Source organism: Schistocerca piceifrons, chromosome 8, assembly GCF_021461385.2.
Source record: "Schistocerca piceifrons isolate TAMUIC-IGC-003096 chromosome 8, iqSchPice1.1, whole genome shotgun sequence".
NCBI lineage: Eukaryota > Metazoa > Arthropoda > Insecta > Orthoptera > Acrididae > Schistocerca > Schistocerca piceifrons.
Window position 1 is genome coordinate 456,510,413 of NC_060145.1, and position 19,916 is coordinate 456,530,328.

Consider the following 19,916-nt stretch of genomic DNA (forward strand, 5'->3'; position numbering starts at 1 on the left):
ATGTGTATTTTCCCAATATACGACAATAATCCACATGAAATTTGGCACAAAAACAAGACAACACACTAATTCAGAAAATAACTCACAAAACAACGCAAATATTCATTCATAGGCAATGAAGGTGAATAAACTAAAGTATGATGGCTTTTGTATGACAAATAATACACTGTCCAGTCACATTAATGTGACAACCTGTCAAAAGCCTGAATAACATCATTTTGCAGCACAGGAAGGGTGTCGGTGAGATTTTGGAAGGTACAGACAGGGATGTGGAGCAGTATCGACTCAAGTGCCATGACCAGCTGAACTAGCTTTCTCGGTTGAGGTTCCATGGCACGAACAGTCAGATTGAGGTGGTCCCATAGATTTTCAATTGGGTTTAGATCAGAGGAGTTTATTGGTCAGGGGAGTGTGGTAGACTCATGCCTTTGCTCTTTGAACTATGCACGTATACTGTGAGCTGTGACACTTTCCTTATGTTGCTGGTAGGTGCCATTGTCTCAAGAAAAACAAACTGCATAGCAGGGTGGACATGGTCCCTAGATGTAGATGCATACTTGTGTTGATCCATTGTGCCCTCCAGAATGACATGATCACCCAGGGAGTGCCGTGAAAAAACATTTCCCCCATCATAACACTCCCTACTCTGGAATGGACCTTTCCGATGATTGTTGCAAACTGTTTACTTCGAGCCATTTCGTGCAGGTGCAGTATAAAACATGAATAATCTGAAAAGGCCACCTGTTGTCCCTGTAGATATTTGGTTGTGGTATTGGCATGCAAATTCCAGCCTTAATCGCCAGTGAATGGCAGTCAGCACGGGTGCACGAACCAGGTGCCTGCTGCGGAGACCTGTATGTAGCAATATTTGCTAAACTGTTGGTAGCCCTGTGCTTCAACTGGGTGGTTAGTTACTCAACAGTTGCATGTCTCATTGTACACATCTCCCCAGCTGTTGTTCAGTCCTGTCATCTATGACCGATTTTGGATAGTGCCATTTTTGCCACGCACTGTATGCTTTAACTGTGGTGGCACACAAACAGTTTACACACTTAGCAGTTTTGGAAATGATTCTGCCTGTGACCCAAAAACCACTGATCAAGGCCTTTTGGCAGCAGATAAATTGCACCATTTTGGCATTATGACAACCACTGTACTGTTTCCTGTGTTCCTCATACACAGTTGATGAATATCCTATACTCCTAGTGCTACCAGCTACTGTATGTGAGTGGTTATGGGACGTTGATGTTGAACATAAGTGGTGGTCACATTAATGTGACTGGACCATACTGTGCTAATCTGCAATCATAACGGTGGTGTTAAAAGGTAATGGTGTTAGAAACAGAAACAGTCAGTTTGATGGGGACTTTGGTTACTAGGAAGATGGTGACAATGAGATTAATAAAGCTTAGAATAAATGATAACTTTATTACCAAACGTTTTCCAGTAATAGTTCATGAGTGCTGAGCCTTTTTAACATTTGCAAACTCTACATTTAGCTGGTGCCTCATACTAATCCTCTTGATCATATCCTCCCGTTTGTGGATATAGTGGTAACACATGATATTTCTAGAACCCTCTCAATTAGTGTGTCCACAAGTGGTGACATGAGTAAATTGTACTTCATTTGATTGACAAATGACGTATCCTGATGTCATAACATTTCTTAGCCATTTGTAATATGGCTCTAAATTTATTGTTCCCCATTTGATTGTGACTTCGAACATTTCAAAATACCACAATCCCCAATAAGAATATGCATTAATGTATCTGTAATTTGATTTAACAGTTGCGATATGTGCAAAACAGTGCATACTGTTCACAATAGTTACTATATGCTTACTAGAGATGGGCAAAACTGTTCTTTTCATCGATCAGATAAGGAGTGATCATTCACTGGAATGAACTAGATCTTTTTTGTGACTGAGCACCCACCATTCACTCACAAAAATAAGTAAAAGAAAGGTACATTGCCTTTTTAATTCAGATTACTAAACCTGTATTTTTATTTGATTTGGTCCTGTTTTGAAGGAAGGAGAAATAATTGTGTATTGTGTCCCTAGTAATTTTCATATACAAAAGCTTTAAATTTAGTCTGTTCCCAAAAAGGAAAAATTAATAAATTTGTCATTTATAAATAAAACTTGACACAATTTAGTTTATACGCATCTCTTTAATTTCTTAGTGTCCATTTGTCCTGCTTTTGAAAATATTCATTCACACGCCACTGATTTTGCTGCGATACACAATACTTTTAGAACCAACTGATACAGCACTGGTCACAAAAATTTTCTTGTTTTCCACCAGTTTAAGAGATTGCTGTCTCTGCGCAAACATCCCTCCACTAAATATTTGTCCACTTCAACAACCACCACACTATACGGGTTGTGACTTGCTTGAAGCTAATAGTTTCGTTGAACTCCTCCCAGACTGAAGAAATCTCTTGTCACAGCAGTAACTGGTTGTGAGAAATGAGCTCTGTTTTTTCTTGATGGACAATCAACACTTTCATTTTTGCAGTAGCCTTTGTGTAGCTGTTCTGAAATGGTTTGTCATCTGAAAATCCTTGCCTTTTGAGTTGGGGGTCCAGTAATGTTGTCTGATGAATCAATTTGTATTCTTCTAAGTGAAGGCAATGTGTAGGATATATTTTTTGCAGCACTGAAAGGTACACTGCTAAAATTCAAACATATACAACTAAACATAGCCATTTCAAATTGTAAAAGCTTAAAGCGAGGGAGAAAATATATATGCAACACTTTCTGTAATCAGAAGTTACCTGAAACCCGCAGGCGTGAAATTTGTATCATATATGAAAAGATCTGAAACAATCATAGTGATTGAGAAACTCACAAAGACAAGCCAGATAATATGTGAAGATTACACTGCTGAAAGATAAAAATTTTGAATAATGTGACATCTGAATTTGGGCTACATAGCATTGAACAAGAAATAATGGTGCAGATAAAGGCTGGAAAAAATGAACTCTGAAGACTGTGCTTTAGGAGCTATGAACTTGTCAACTCTTGCAGTGAATAGTTCCAGTGTTTCTGTATTGTTACTATAGAACATAGTTAGCCATCATTTTCAACTCATTTCAATGAACTCTGCAATATATTTCAGAATATCGACATACAGGTCTTCTGGCTCAAGCCAAGCATGCTCTCCAGTTCCCTAAATATAGATTCCACTGTCCTAAGACACCACAGAAGCAACAGATGAACACGTATAGTAGTGACATACAAACACATTGACTTATTACTGACTGTGTTACTCACATCCATTAGTAATTAAAACAAAAAAAAACAAATCAAGTCAAATATATGTTCATAAATATCAAAGAAAACTTGCCTAATGTGTGTCCTCTACAGACCTCCAAAAGTAGGTGGAATAGCATTTTCAAAACTGATTTTTGAAAAGTTGATTCGACTTGGAACACTTACATAAATACCTGTGATCCTCTCCCCTGTTTCTTGATAATACAAAACCTGCTGCTTCTGTTTGAATTTTCTCAATGTACTCCATTAATCCTACCTGATAAGGACCCCAGATTACACAGCAGTACTCCAAAAGAGGATGCACAAGTATAGTGTAAGCAGTCTCTTTACTAGACCTGTTAAATTTTCTAAGTGTTCTGCTAATAAAATGCAGTCTTTGATTTGCCTGCCTCACAATGTTTTCTGTGTATTCTTTCCAACTTAAGTTGTTTGTAATTGTAATTTGTAGGTGATTAGCTGAATTTATTGGCTTTACATTTGACTTATATATTGTTTAACTGAAGTTTGGTTCCTTTTAGTACTCATGTAGATGATCTCACACTTTCTGTTGTTTAGGGTCAATTGCCAAATTTCGCACCATTCATATATCTTTCCTAAATCATTTAGCAATTTATTTTTATCTTTTGTGACTTTACTAGACAATAAATGATAGCATCATCTGCAAACAACCTGAGACAACTGCTCAGATTCTCTTAAATTGTTTATGTAATTAAGAAATACCTTATAGCTTTATTCATCAGCGTCATGATAAACTGGTTATTATTTCAATAATTGTTATAGTTATTGTTGTATATCAAAATTAAATAAGATACTGCAAGGAAGTTGAATGATTTGCATGCTGCATACCAAATTTGGCTAACATATTGAACTACTCTGTAAACTTGGGATGGGCTGTATAACTGACTCCATTCTTGATATAATGGATTGTGTATAGTGCACTCTGTTCCACTCATCCACCCAGACGATAAATTGAGAATGAAATATTCATAACATTCTTGTATCTTGCAAAAGGTTTGAGTTGTTGAAATGAGATTTTGGGAACTGATAGCAGACAAAGGAGGACTATGCTGTCACGTGGTTACTGTGCATAGCTTCCTTATCTAGCATGATATACTTGTAAATACAGTTTTTTTCAATGGAATAATGTAGCTTTTTATGGATTATTCAACAGCTGGTGAGACAAGAATTGTTACAGCATCCTAGAAACCGGATGTAGTTTTCAAGATTTGGCTTTTGACGTTAACAGAGGGATTCACAACCACTTTAAGAGTTCTGGAGTCGACTACCAATGTGTGTTGTGGGATTGCCTCCAGCCAATCTGCTTCAGTGTGCCTTTGGAATATGATTTTGTAAATGCTGTAAATCACTTATATAACATACAGAACATTCCAAATGCAGTCAGTGATGTTGAGGGAAAAAGAGATTCATCTAAAATGCCCAGAAAATCTGGTACAGTATTTTCTAGTTATAAACATTTTCAACCAATCATACTACAGGCAGCAGCAGCAGCAGCAGCAGCAGACGCTCATGTAAGTTCATTATAATTGTTGTTGGGGGGATTCGGGGAGGAAATCGAAGCATGGTAGATTTCATTCTTCTAGTGTATTTCAGTTGATGCTAGAAGGGGAGCTTAATGTACTGCCAGACTCTCCACTAACAAACACATCAGCTGTATTGACTTTTTATTCATTGGCGGTGAGATGTATCCATTGTTAAGGTGTTTTATCTTGCATTCAATGGGTTTTGTATCTAGGGAAAGAATATTTAAACAAACACAAAGTAAAGCAGTTGCAATCAAGGTTTCCACTCATGCCATTTTCTGAACAGCACAACTGAAACAGAAGCACTGGCAACAGCAGTGACTCCGCTTCCTGCAGCAACAGCTGACAGCATTGCCCAAATGGAGTCACTTGAATGCTCTGGTAACCACACTGTGAAACAGACATGTTTCATTCACTCGGCGCTGCTCTGCTCGCAACAGCACTGTAATCACACACACTGGGGAGCACTGGTTTGTTCCACCAGTGCTGCTCCGGTCGTGCCATGCTGCTGCGCTATAACTGCAACCCCATTAATTTTATGGTGGTGCTAAGTGCTAATCTTACTACAATTTGCTGTCTTTTAGGTTTAAATTGCAGTTGGGTAGATATAAATGGAATCCTTGGAATAAATCCTTTTTTTTGTTTCAGTTTTATTACAAACAATCCTGTTGGCAGACCATCTGCAACTGAGCATTATAGCAGAGGTTGAAAATACCGCTTCAGTTGTAAATTGCTTTATTTTCATACGACTGGTTTTGGACTGTTATAAGCCCATCCTCAGATTAAAAACTTTTAAAAAACATTTTGAAACTGCCGGTCGGGCTAGGTGCTATAAAACCTATGTCAATGCGAAAGTGGCACCAGACGGTACTACGGATGACTGCCTGGGTAGGGAATTTACATTGTGCTGTGGTCCCTGAGTGTCGTGTGTACCAGGCGCGGTGTGCTGCCTATTAGTGCAGAACAGGGAGTAGCGGATGCGAACAAGGAGGCAAATTTGTGATGTTTTTTATGTGTGTTGTGGTGTGTGAAAATTATCTCCCATCTTTTCTATTTCCAGTACGACACCTGAGGATGGGCTTATAACAGCCCAAAACCGGTCATGTGAAAATAAAGTAATTTATAACTGAAGCGGTATTTTCAACCTCTGCTTCAGTTTTATTGTTTGATAACTGTTCGTCACCATTTCTTGTTTTGAATTTTTAAATTAATATTGTCAGCTACTGTGTTTCTTACTGCAAAAATTGCTCTTTCAAATAACTAACTTAATTAATTTTGGGCAATGTTTGAGAAAACTTTATTAATTCATTTTGGTTGTTACATAAGTCATTTAGAAATTCATTTTGACCAGTTACACAGTTAGTGAGTGCCTTCTCCAAGACAGAATGGTTTGCTGCTTCATCGTTGGAAAGTTAAGCTTTCGTATTTATTCTTAATTGTACTTTCCTCACTCAAAACCAAAGAAATGGTTTCTTCAAACATGCATTGATTTAATCCGCTGGTGGTTGTGAAATAACTGGAAGTATTTGCCGAAAGTGTCCAGAATTTGCAAGCAATGCACTTCCCATTAATTCGGGATTACATTGGAGATCTAGAACAGTCTAGAATCTTCTGAAAGATTCTATAACACTTTGGAACATTCTAAAACATTCTCCAACATCTTGGAAGGGACATTTTAGTCAGTCTTGGCTCCTTCAGCACCCGATTCCAAGCTACTTCACTGTCTTCCCATAAGAAGTCCATTAGTTTATGCCCTCTTTTGACACCCATATCTTAGAACCCAATCCCTCCAGCTCCAAACCACCCATGTGGACGGGAGGGGGGTGGAGGGCTGACGTAGCACGTAACATCCTTATGGCTGCGGAAGTGTGTGGCAGAGTTAAGACGACATGCACAGACAAAGCACACTTACATTTATTATGTCGACATATACAAATGTCCTCTTTAGACAGCAACATCTTCATAACTAATTCCTAAAGTTACAAAACAAAACCTTTATGGATGGGGGATGGAGGGTTGTCACACAATGTAGCCACCATGATGCTGCAAAATTCACTTGCAAAGTTTTGACAGGGATTTATCACTTTGAAAGTATCAGTGTTTCTTCCATGTTTTGTTTTAGTTTTTAGTATTTTTTATTTCTGACATTAAGTACACAACAAATTGTTTATTTTGAATTTTATTTAAGCTCTGTACACAATTTTAATGCTATCTTACACATCTTTGCTTAACAATTTTTACAGAAAAACCATTTAGCAGCTTAATATTGAAAGATTTAGACTCTGAGAGAGAGAACTTAGATACTGTATCTGTTGTTTCTTGTAGCGGACAATAATAGGTTGTTTGCTTTGAATAGTTCAACATTGACGAAGAAGCTGGGAAGCGAAATATTTATCACCGATACTGTCTGGAACGAGCAGCTACTCACCTTGCGCATGTCTTTACTACTGTGTCCGAAATCACAGGACTTGAAGCTGAGCACCTCTTAAAGCGAAAGCCTGATGTAATTACTCCAAATGGTCTTAATGTCAAAAAGTTCCTCGCTCTCCATGAATTCCAGAACTTGCATGCTCTGTCAAAAGAGAAAATACATGAGTTCGTAAGAGGACACTTTTATGGGTGAGTTGAACTTCTTCATTCTCTTACACGTTTTGTGTGTGTGTGTGTGTGTGTGTGTGTGTGTGTGTGTGTGTGTTGTGTTGTTGTGACATTTTCCTTATTTATTCATTGTATATATTTTCCAGAATATTTCCTTCTTTATTCATTGTGTGTATTTCCCTACACATTTCAGTGGTTTGCTGTAGTGAAAAATGACATTTTGGAAATGAAGGCTGATATCCCGTATTCATAGTTTCTTGTATCCTGCATAGTTCCTTTTCAAGTAGCTTTGCTTCAGATCCATAACACTAGATAAAAATGTTTGTGCATGTAGCTTGCAGTCTTACATTCTCTTAATGCCCTGTGCATATTTATAAACTGGCTGTTTTCTTATAACTTTTCATAAGCATGCTATGCTAAAATTAACCATTTATCTGCCTAAATCATTTTAGTGAAATAATCCAGTCAAATTGATAATGGCACACAGTCCGATATGATTCATTAGTTCTTAAAAAATCATGCTTCGAGATGTTAGTTAGCTGTATTTCATTTTTAATTACTTGTTCACATACCTAATAGTTTTATAACTAAACAATATGACTATGGTGGACCTAATTTCATACCAAACAAGTGCCCTTTTTTCTTGTTTGATGGTTATTAGTTCAAAGTGTAATGTAAATATCGTCATTATCTTGTCTTTTGATCATACAGATTATTCATATTTCACGTGAAGTTGGAGTGATTCTTCCTTTCAATACATACTCCATGGAAAGGATGTATTTGTGGCCTCATTGAACACAACTCTCAGATCCTCAGATGAAGACCAGCATGCACTCATATATTCTCATCTGCACAGCCAATCACTCCATCTGTGTCATCCATTCATTATTCGCAAAGATTGTACTTCACTGGATGAGGTGGAAGCCTGAGGATCGTTGTGGTACACTGTATGGAAACCACAGACCAGCCTAATTCACTTCTGTTGCCAAAAAGGTGTACGGTTGCCTCAAGGTCCTCGGTTACTCCTTCGTCGTAACGGTTGCTTGAAGTGTCCCAATGTACAGATTGCTGTAATGAGTTTAGCATGTCAGAAAATAACGGACAATGACATTCTTAAGAAAAAGTTACAATAATAGTATGTGCTGCTAATGAGATTTTAAAGATGATAGGACTGGAGGCAGTGTGACATCATTTCAAGGAGCTATTCGTTGAAGAATGCAATTTGTGATATAATTAAGAGGTATGTGTGAAAATTCTTGCCATGTTAAAGAGGGAGGTGAAAATGAAGTCAGAGGAATTGGTTTACATAGGTATGTGTTTTTCAATCATGCAAATGCATCATCAAATAATGAAAAATCCTAGATGGAGTGATGACAAAATTACTGACCATACGGAGGATGTGTTGAGTCGCAGATAGGCACAACAAAAACACTACTACACATTTAAGCTTTTGGCCATAAAGCCTTTTTCTAAAGTAGAAAACACTCACACTCTGTCTCTGGCTGCTGTAGCCAGGCCGTGCACAGCAACTGCACCTCATGGGAGAAGCAGTCTATGAATGGTGGGGATATGGAGGAGGCTGGGGTGGGGAGGGGAAGAGAGAGGGATAGCAGGGAGCAGGGTAGGGGTGGGGGAAGGTGTAGTGCTGCTTGTGCAAGCGTGTAGGGATGCAGTGGAGACAGGGTAAGGCAGCTAGGTGCAGTTGTGGAGTTTAATTTGGGGGGAAGGGGGGGGGGGGAGGAAGGGTAGAAGTAGAGGAGAGGAAAAATACTAAAGAGTGTGGTGATGAAATAGAGTGGGGGCAGGAAAGGTCACAGGTGGATGAAAGGCAGGGACTAACGGTTGAGGCCAGGGGGCTGTGGGAATGTAGGATACATTGCGGGAAGAGTTCCCAACATCTCCTCTGTATGGTAAGTAGCATTCTATCCCTTTCATAATATTGTTGTTACTCCAGCCTGAATTTGTCATTGTTTGATTTTGCCTTGTGGCTTTTCTTCCATCCCACAACTCAGTGCTGTTTTCCTTTGTTACACTCTGTAATGCATTACTTTACTCAGTGTCTGTGATTTTCTTTCTCTTTTTTCCTGTGTCTTATTTGTCACATACCAAACCACACGTGCTCTGACTTACAAGCCACACTGTGTATCAACCTTCTTGTCTGTGCACATCACAGTTATGTGACTGCTCTGATTACTGGTCCAGCATTGTGTGTTCCACATGATTACTGCCAATATAATTAATCCTAGACCTTCAAATTGATCACTATTCTTGCCTCACTCTCCCATATTTTTGTATGTTACTTTCTGTACCTTCCTGTGCCTCATGAATCTGGTGACCTTGACCTACCAACCCCGTCCCCTTTTTCTTCCTTGTTGCAGCACGCACTTGCTAACCTCACATCAGCTACTCTTCTTTTCATACATTTCTACCCGTCTCTCCCATCTTAGATTCATTGATGACGTCTTTGTGATCTGGACAGTGGGTGAGGACATCCTATCCACATTCCTCCAGACCCTCAGCACCACCTCTCCATTTCGCTTTGCCTGGTTCTTGTTAACCCAACAAGCCACCTTCCTCGGTGGTGACCTCCACTCCAAAGATGGCTACGTAAGTACCTCCATCCATATCAAACCTACCAACCACCAGCAATACCTCCAGTTTGACAGCTGTCAACCATTCCATCCCAAGAAGTCCCTTCCATACAGCTTAGAGGCCTGTGGCCGTCACATCTGTAGTGATGAGCAGTCCTTCTCCATATATTCCAAGAGTCTCATTGAGGCCTCCACAGACTGAAATTACCCTCCTAACGCTGTATAGAAACAGATATCTTCTGCCTTGTCTCTTCTAATGACTCAGTACAACCCAGGACCATAGCATCTGAATCACATTCTTTGCCAGGGTTTTGACTGTCTTGTCATGCTCTGAATGAGGAATATCCTTCCAAACCCTCCCTCAGTGGCATTCTTAGGCCCATCAGACCTATGCAATATCATTGTCCATTCCTACTCCAACCCTGCTCCCATCCACTAGTCTCATGGCTCATATCACTGTAATAGACCTAGATGGAAGACCTGTCCAATACATCCTACCACCACTCCGTACTCCATTCCAGTCAAAGGCATTATCTATCCCATATGAAAGGCCAGACCACCTGTGAAAGCAGTCATGCGATCTAAAAATTAAGCTGCAACCAATGTGCTGCTTTCTACATGGACATGACAACCAACAAGCTGTCTGTCTGCAGGAATGATCAATCACAAACTTTGGCAGGCACACAACTGGTCCATTCAGTTGCTGAACATGATGTTCAAACAGTGTGCTAAACTTCAATGACTGTTTCATAACCTGCTCCATCTGGATCCTTTATACAAACACCGTGTACCAATACCAACTTTTCCAAATAGCACAGAGAAGGAGGGGGGGGGGGGGGGGGCAGAACTCTGCGCAATGTATCCTAAGTTTTTGAAACACCCTGGCCTCAGCCTTCATTAGTCCCTGTCTTTCACCCACGTATCCCCTTCCATGTTCCCGCCCCAGGACTACACAGCCATCTATTCCACCATCACACTCACAATCTTACACTTTCCCTCATCCATGCCCTACTGTCCCTCCCCTCACCTTCCCTATCACAATCTTCACACCACCCATGGATTGCTTCTCCCAAGAAGTGCAGTTGCTGTGCACATCTGGCCTCAGCAACCAGGGACAGTGGTTAGTTTTTTGTGTGTGTGTGTGTGTGTGTTTTATACTTTAAATGTTAGCTGTGCAGAATAGTTTTGTTTATGACTTTTTAAAGTGGTTATTTTGTGTGAATTTCTGCTGCCAATTAGCAGTCCAAAACAGACATAATAAAGAAATAATGTTTACAAGGAGGCTGCATTGACTCAATGTAGGGGAGGGGGGAGTGGGGCCGCAGTCGGAAGGAGCACACCATCGGAGACTCTAGCAGACATTGGGGATTTTCTCACAATGAGCCAATCACCATCTCAGTCGATGTCTAATAAACATAAACAGAATGAGGCTAAAGATTCAATCAATCTCCCAACTGCACTTCGGTTCCTCGTGGTATCGCATACTGGAGGGGGTCAGTCCTTTCCTACAGTTAATCCACTTATTATTCACAAAGGTGTTGATACAATTGCAATCCTTGTGAAATCCTGCTCTTGTTTATGTAATGGAACTTTACTGTTGGAGACCAATTGTGATTTTCAGGCCGAACAATTGCTTGCAACTTTGCTCCTCTGTAGTTATGCTGTTCATGTCGAGGCCATCGAATGCTGAATTCGTTGTGTGGTGTTATGTACACTGGGCTCCTCAGTGGTCTGACTGGAGGAGAAATCCAAACTTGTCTCTCAGGTCAGGGTGTCACTGTAGTCCGTCGGGTAATGAAAAAGGTTGATGCAACCTCAGTGCCTACACGCACTCTTCCTCTAGTTTGATAGAGCAGTGCTTCCACCAAAGATCAAAGCACGCTATGAGGTCATCTCAGTCTGGCCATACATTCCAAACAGATTCTTTCCTACCAGTGTCAATGTTACAATTATATTGACATATTCTGCAAAACATGGCCAAGTGTGTAACCTATGGTAGAGATGCCCACAAGGGTGATTGGTCACCTCCTCCTGTCTGCTGTCTCAATTGCAGTGGTGACCATGCAGCCTCATCATTAGAACGTCCTATGTATCTTGATGAGCAGGCTATCCAGGAGATCTGGGTGGGGGGGAAAAAGTACGTTACCCTGTCACTCACAAATTGTTGGTTAGTCAAAAGACCTGCATTTTACCATCTGGCACTTACAGTAATGTTCTTGTTATGCCTCACTCCATGGAGGACATGGGCACATGGATTTGTAACCCCAAATTCAGCACTACAATTGTAAAATTGCCCAGCGTCACAGTAGCATTCTCATCTTCTCCTCCAGCTGTGCAACAAGCCACAAAATCTTTGCCCCCAACAGCAAAATCACCTGCTTCACAACTGGCAGGCCAGAAAAGGAAGAAAGAACACTCCCTCACGCCAACAGATATCTGAGTCATCATCTGCCAAATGCAAAGATTCTAAGAAATCAAACAAACGGTCTTCTCCTTCCTGACTCGAAGAGTTCTTCAGTGTTGTTGCCGCATGATACTGTCACCTGGCCGGCCTCCATTTCACTGGTGCATACCACCTACCATTTTTTTGTCCTGGACTCCACAGGTCAACCCAGAGAGAATGCTGACACCTCTGTAGATCTCAAGAAACAGGATCCTCCAGCCTCTATGCTTTGTAGCAGTGAGTCTTCAACATTGGTTCCCTCACTGTCAGCTTTCCCTGTCAACACTGTCATCTGGTGGAACATTCATGGCATTAGATCCAACAGGGAAGAATTAAGACTACTGGTGGAATCACAGTGTCCACTTGTTTTCTGCTGCCAAGAAACAAAATTGCATCCTCATGACTGCTTTGACCTCTTGCATTTCCTTCCGGTCTACATTGACCTTCCCCCTGTGGGTGGCATTCCGTCTCACAGAGGAGCCATGGTGCTCATTTGGGAGGACATCCACAGCCAAACCATCTCACTAAGCACGCAGCTGCAAGCTGTTGCAGTCCATATTTTCCTTCCTTGCTTCAGCTTTTCTCTTTGTAACGTCTACATCCTTCCATCATTTGGTGTAACCAGGGTAGACGTCCTCCAGCTTACTGGTCAACTCCCTCACCCCATTTTGCTGCTTGGTGTCTTTAATGCACACAGTCGTCTTTGGGGCTCTTCCAGAACCTGTCTGAGAGGTTCCCTCTTAGCTGACCTCAGTCAATTCAGCCTCATTTGTCTTAACACTTCAGCACCCAAGTTGCTTTCAGACTCCACTCACACCTATTCACATTTGGACTTCTTGTTCTGCAATGTCCAACTTGGCCATCGTCTCAAGTGGTTGATTCTATGACACATACTCGTGTGACCATTTCCCTTGTGCTATCCGTTTTCTGACCCCGTTACATCCTGGAGTTCACTTCCATTCTTGCTCCAGCAGCTGAACGTCACGCTACCTGAAACTTTCCCGGTGGGTGTGAACCCTTCACCACCTTGGCTTTGTGTGGTGGCCTGTGTTCACCTTGGCCTTCATTCGCTTCCCATGGATGCTACTCCAGCCTTGCTGTATCGCCTTCAGTTTCATGACCTTTGCGCAAAACTATGTGATAGTCCTTTGTGTACATGGGTGGCTGTCTGACTGACAGCTGTGTTGGGTGTGCCTTCGTCATTGGCACCAACACTTTTCTGTATTGGCTTCCAGAACGCTGTTCAGTATTTACAGCAGAGCTCTTCACCCTGTATCAGGCCTTGCAGTACATCCGGCAACACTGGCTTTCCAATTGCTTCATCTGCTCTGACTCCCTGTGCCCTTTAAAGCCTCTGTGTGCTGTACACTGTCCATGCCTTAGTGCAGTGGGTCCAGGAAAGCTCACTTGCTCGCTCTTGATGGAGCCACTGTTATGTTTCTGAGTGTCCCTGGTCATGTCGGTCTGTCAGGAAATGAGGCTGCTGACACTGCTGCCAAGACTGCAGTCCTCGTACCTCAGCACAGTATCTCTTACATTCCCTCCGATGATCTCTGTGTTGTCGTCTGTCAGCAGGTGGTGTCACTTTGGCATCACCACTGGCCCTCTCTTCATGAGAACAAGCTCCAGATTATTAAGCCTCTTCCAGTAGGTTGGAAAACCTCCTCTTGGCCCTCTCGCCATGAGATCATTTTAGCTAGGGTGTATATCACGCACTGTCTTTTTAGCCATCGCCATTTAAGTAGTGCTCCCCCACCACTTTGTGCTTATTGCACTCAACCTGTGACAGTCTGCCAGTTCCTGACGGAATGCCCTTCTTTTAACCACTTACGTTCTCGTTTGTGTTTGCCGTCTGAGTTATTGGCCGTTTTAATGAAAGACATGTGGACTGTTGACCATGTTTTACTTTTTATCTGTCATAGCAGTATGGTGAAGACCATTTAATTTTTGGTTCAGGACCTCCATTTCTCTATGGCATATTTTCTAGACCTTTCTCCACATCCCTGTTTTTAGTTGTCTTCTCTTCCATCAATTGGGATTAATGTGTAGTCATTTTTAGCTCCTTTCCTTGTCTTCATGTTCTACAGTTCTGACATGGGTGCGTATGATCCTAGTTGTTTCTGTGCTCTAAAAATAAAAATATACATATACCCCCCACCCACCCGGATGATGCAGCACCTTCCTATTGCAGGCAAGCACTTTCTCCTTTATATATACAATCAAATTTGGGCAGATGACACATTTCTCAGACACTCGCATGAAGCTACTGCCATACCCCTACCTAAGTTTGTTAAGGACAAACACTTCCCTTCTATCTAACACACCCTTTCTCTCACCAGCTGTGTTTGCAACGTGATGGAACATATGACTCATGGCTGGATGGTATGGTCGCTTGAATTTTGCAATCTACTAACCACTGCAGAATGTGCATTTCGAGTGCCATTCTGCAGCTGACCATCTTCTTGTCACTTTGTCAATCCATGTTAAGAATGGTTCTCTGCAGAAATATGAGACTGTGGCCATGTTTTCTTATTTGGAGAAAGCCTGTGACACCTGCCGGAGGACTGATATCCTCCGTACTCTATACACAGGGGGCTTCTGATGCCACTTGCCCTTTTTCCTTCAGGAATTTAAAAAAAAAAAAAAAAAAACAGTTTTCAGGGTATGTGTTGGTTCAGCCTTGTTGGACACCTTTATCCAGGAAAACGGGGTGCCTCAGGGCTCTGTCCTGAGTGCTCTTTGCTGTAAGCGTTAACCCCATTATGACCTGTCTTGCTCCAGGCATCTCCGGCTCCCTTTTTGTCGATGACTTTGCTATGTATTGCAGACTCCACAGACTTATCTCCTTCAGCAGCATCTTCAGTGATGTCTAGATCATTTTCACTTGTGGAACATTGACAGTGGCTTTTCCTTTTCCACTGACAAACTCATTTGAATTTCTGATGGTGCAATGGCTTTCTTCCACTGTCTTTACATTTTGGGCCTGTTGCTCTTCCATTTGCTGAAACTAGGACATTCCTGGGGCTCATGCTTGATAGAAAACTGTCTTATCTGGTCACATGCTGTACTTGGATTCTCAATGTCTTATATGTCCTAAACAGTACTTCCTGAGGAGCCAATTGGATAGCCCTCCCCCATTTGAACCCATCCCTTGTCTGTTCAAAACTACACAATGAATGTTTTGTTTATGTGTCTGCATGTCCATTCATCTTACGCCATGTTAATACGATCCACCACCATGGAATCTGTTTGGCCACTGGCACCTTCTACACTAACATGGTCGAGGGTCTCTGTGCAGAAGCTGCTGAACAACTGCTGTCATACTGCTGTGATGTTCTCCTTGAGGATACTTGTGCCATTTGTCTGCCATGCCCGGTCACACATCCTATGCCGCTTCCTTCGATGACTCCTTTGACTGGCAGTGTGGAGCGTGTCCCCTATTACCTCCTAGAGTTCGCTTTTGGCTATTGCTCTGGCAGCTTAACTCCACACTACCTCCCATGTAAAATAAATTAATTTACATCTGCTAGTCATGTGAGGGAGAAAAGATATGGGAAAAATGTCTTTCTGGTTATTTGAGAAGATATTCTGCTATAAATTCTGTTAAAAGCTAATGCATAATATTTTGTGGTACCCAGAACATTTCATTGTTATTGCATGGTAACAAAACTTTATTTTTATATTTTTACAACTTGATATATATTATTGTATACACTAGTTTGCAATAGGCATGTGATATTTTGTTCATAAAAAGTTAATTGCCATAGAGCATAAAAACGATTGAAATATACCACAAGAACACTATAAAACAAGAGTAAAGACTTCTATAGTCTATGAACACATCATGAAATGCCTTAATAATGGCTATACTTCACAAAAAGGTCTCAGAATGTCTGCAATTATTTTGTGCAGTTATGTTCGTAAGCAGACATTAGATATGAAACAAACTACTTAACACACATTGCACCCAGAAAAATTCAACAGCAAGGCCAGTATCACCAGCCAGAACACATTCATCTGGGACATCAGGCCATTCAAAGATGACACCTCAATTTTATGTTTTCTTTTAAATTTCTTGTGTGTCTGTAAATCATTGATGTTGGTGATCTGACAAATATTATTTTTTGTGCAGAAATTGAGTACAACCCAAGTACAAGTTTTCATAGAAAATTAGTATCTATTTCATCCACATTTGGCATAACAACTTATATATTAGGTAGACCTCTATTAAATTCAGAATTGATATTTCCATACATACAGTGATATACATATGTGGTGCTGTCTCATGTAGCTGGTGAATTTGAACTAATGCACATGTGCTATGGTACTTCACTTTGCTTCATGTACTGCAAGGATAACATTCCTTGCACTTTCTGAACCTTTTTCCGTTTTTCCTCAAGACCAAAAAGTAAGGCAAGCAATTTATTCTGAAGGAACATCTGAAATGCATGGTTTCCTCACAACCCTTCATACAACCTCTGCAGATGTTTGTGCACTAGTAGCATGTTCCTTCCTGTGCAATGCACGCAGCCATACGATCCTTACCATCCTCTTGACATCACCTCCAACTCCATCAACAGCACCCTTTATGTGAGCTGTTGCAAAGAAGCTTGAGTCAGTGGGAAATCCAAAGTCTCCTTAATATTATCAAAAATTAATCTATTTATGAACTGAGGTCCTGCTTCACCTGCCCTGTTGTTGAAAATCTGTTAAAATAGCAATATGAAAGGCAACAACAGTGTACTTGTCTCAGTTTGTAGAGTCAGAAACAACACTATGATAGTACGAGGGTCTTCCATGAAGTAAGTTCCATTTCTATTTCTATCTCCGGCAGCACTACAATCGCAGTTCTGAGCATGCACAGCAGTTACTCTGACTCAAGGAGAAGGCATGTATGCCATTTTCAGATATCTGCTGCCGACGTGCGATTTGTAGTGCTTCTTTATAATGTCAGCTGTAATGGAAAATGCCACCACATGTGAAATCAGATCTGTGATTCATTTTCTAAATGCAAAGAAAGTTAAACCGAAGGAAATTCACCAGCAAATCTGCAAGGTTTATGGACAAAATTCTATGAGTGATTCAGTGGTTAGAAGATGGATCAGACTGTTCAATGAAGGATGTGATAAAGTGCACGATGAAGAATGGACGCCCTTCTGTGGTTACTGATGAACTGTTTCACAAAATTGAAGAGAAGATTAATGAAAAGAAGTCCTAGCGGCTTTCATCTCTTCTTACACCTAAAACCTGCCTTTGATGGTTAACACTTAAAAGATGACTACGAAGAAAGAACGTGTTACAACATGGTTGAATACACAGGTGGCAAGCTTCTATGAAGAAGGCATACAAAAACTTGTGCCACACTGTGACAAGGGCCTACAAAATTTTGGAAGCTATGTAGAAAAGTAGTTTAACAGTTGTAGATTTTTGTACAATAAATATTTTTCTGTATCTATACACATTTGTTTTATATAACCAAATGGAACTTACTTTGTGGACATACCTTGTATATCACAGCTGTGAACAATGACACTTTCAGAACCCCAGCCGGCTTGCATTATTTCCTTTTGAAACTTGATGACACAAGCCTCTGAGAGACCAGAATGCAGCATTATTTCATGATCCTTCAAATTTGCCTCCAGTACACGGAGTTCTTCGTGTAATGCTGTTTAGGATGTGAAGAGAGAAATCTTTAAGGCCAGATGCTTTTGCAGTGGTCATGAATTGAGTCATCTTTGTTGTGCTTACTTTCTACAGATCCACTGCAAGAAGGTAATGTCTTCAGTAATGTAAACTTCAGAAATAAATTTGCGCTCTACATGCACTCCACAGTTTTGCCCTTCTCAATTTACACAGGTGATATTGTAAGGAATACAAACCATTTCAGCAACCCATTGCATCTGCACTGGATGGAAATGATGGTATATTGTGAGAAAGTTTATTCAAAAGTAACCACACATTCTCATGATATATGCACATGATGACTTCTTGATCTTTCTCTGTTGTAGGAAGTACATGAAGTGGCCAATAAGAATACTTTGTAGGACCTATATTTATATGTGGATATTCCTCTTTAAATAATTTGTAACCCTTCTTTGACATGCATTTTAAGGTACCTTTTCTGCATTAGGCCAACTTCTATGTATTTGATATCCTTCATGTTGAGAGACATTTGGCTAATATTGTTGTGGATATAAAGCCTTAATCACATCACTGATATCGTGTGCAGTCTTGTCAGCTCTCTCTTTGTGTGTTGTTTCACCAAAAACTGTTTTTTTGACAATTTGCTGTTGATTTGCTGCCAATTGGATGACTTCGGCAGTGCTTCCTTCTCTCTGGAGACAGCTTTTCTTATTACTTGAGGAAAAATTTTGTGCACATTTTTAAGTTTTTCTTGCTCTCTCTGATGGCATTTCTATTTTACAGAACTTTTCCATTTGTCTTCCTTTTCAGCCACTGTTGGACTACTTTTCATCTTTCGGCGATACTCTACCCCTCTCTTGCTGCTTGACTTTATAATGTTTTCCTTCTTCACCTGCTAGCTTCTTTCTCCACTTTTGTGTCGTACTTTCCCAGATGTTTGAGACATGACCATAGGATTTACACAATATTGGAAGAAGACCACATTTTGAAGTAAGAACAAGCCAGTCACATGTGTAACATAGTGAAACTTATTGTTACTCCTCATATTTTAGAAATAAACATAATTAAATGAGAATTGATTCTTCAGTTAGGCTTACTTGATGATAGAAATTACAGCATAAAAGGTTTCAGTCCGGAAGGCACTATTTATAGCTTTAGCACAGAAAAATTATCTCTGATTGTTTGGCATGTGATTAGAGTCGTATGTTCAAATAGATTGTTGGCAGCCCGTTTGAATAATTTGAGGATACTACATATGATTGACAGATGCTGGATACAACTATTAGACACCAGCTTTAAAAATATTTTCCTCTAGATCCAAAAAGAAACAAATTTGTCACAAACCTTACAGAAATTTTACAATTTTCATGTCTACCGTTGCACAAGTGGGAGTTGCTTTGTGTGTGTGTGTGTGTGTGTGTGTGTGTGTGTGTGTGTGTGTGTGTTGCGTCTAATGCAGGAGGTGGCATTTAATCAGTAGCAATCTATCCTTTTTGTAATATTGACATTAAAAAAATTATTTTGTGGGTGAAGGGTGTGTGACAGAACACAAAGCACAATCATTGTTTTATAAAAATTTCTTAAGCAAAGGAGTTGAAAATGATCAGACTGAACCATGTCATGAAAATGATAAAATGAAATTATAGATACTGCGTTGTGGCAATGAAAGATAAGGCTTGATACTCAATGGCATGAAATCCCATACTCCTGTAACTGGTAAAAGTCATGGTTGCTTTGTACAAAAAAAGTTTCAGAATACTCTTATTTTTGTTAATGTGTATTACTCTCTTTACTGGACATGAGTGCAGATTATATTGAAAAC

At 40.4% G+C, this 19,916-nt stretch overlaps 1 protein-coding gene across 2 annotated transcripts in view; it reads left to right on the forward strand.

The window, feature by feature from the left end:
• LOC124711252 (glycogen [starch] synthase) overlaps window positions 1–19,916 on the forward strand; it is a 128,803-nt gene that overhangs the window by 51,710 nt on the left and 57,177 nt on the right. For both annotated transcript variants that reach the window (XR_007005448.1, XM_047241222.1), the window contains exon 6: window positions 7,176–7,438. Coding sequence is in view for 1 of the 2 variants with exons in the window: in XM_047241222.1 (XP_047097178.1) it covers window positions 7,176–7,438 (263 nt within the window). In the remaining variant the exon portion in view is untranslated. The remainder of the gene's footprint in view (window positions 1–7,175; window positions 7,439–19,916) is intronic.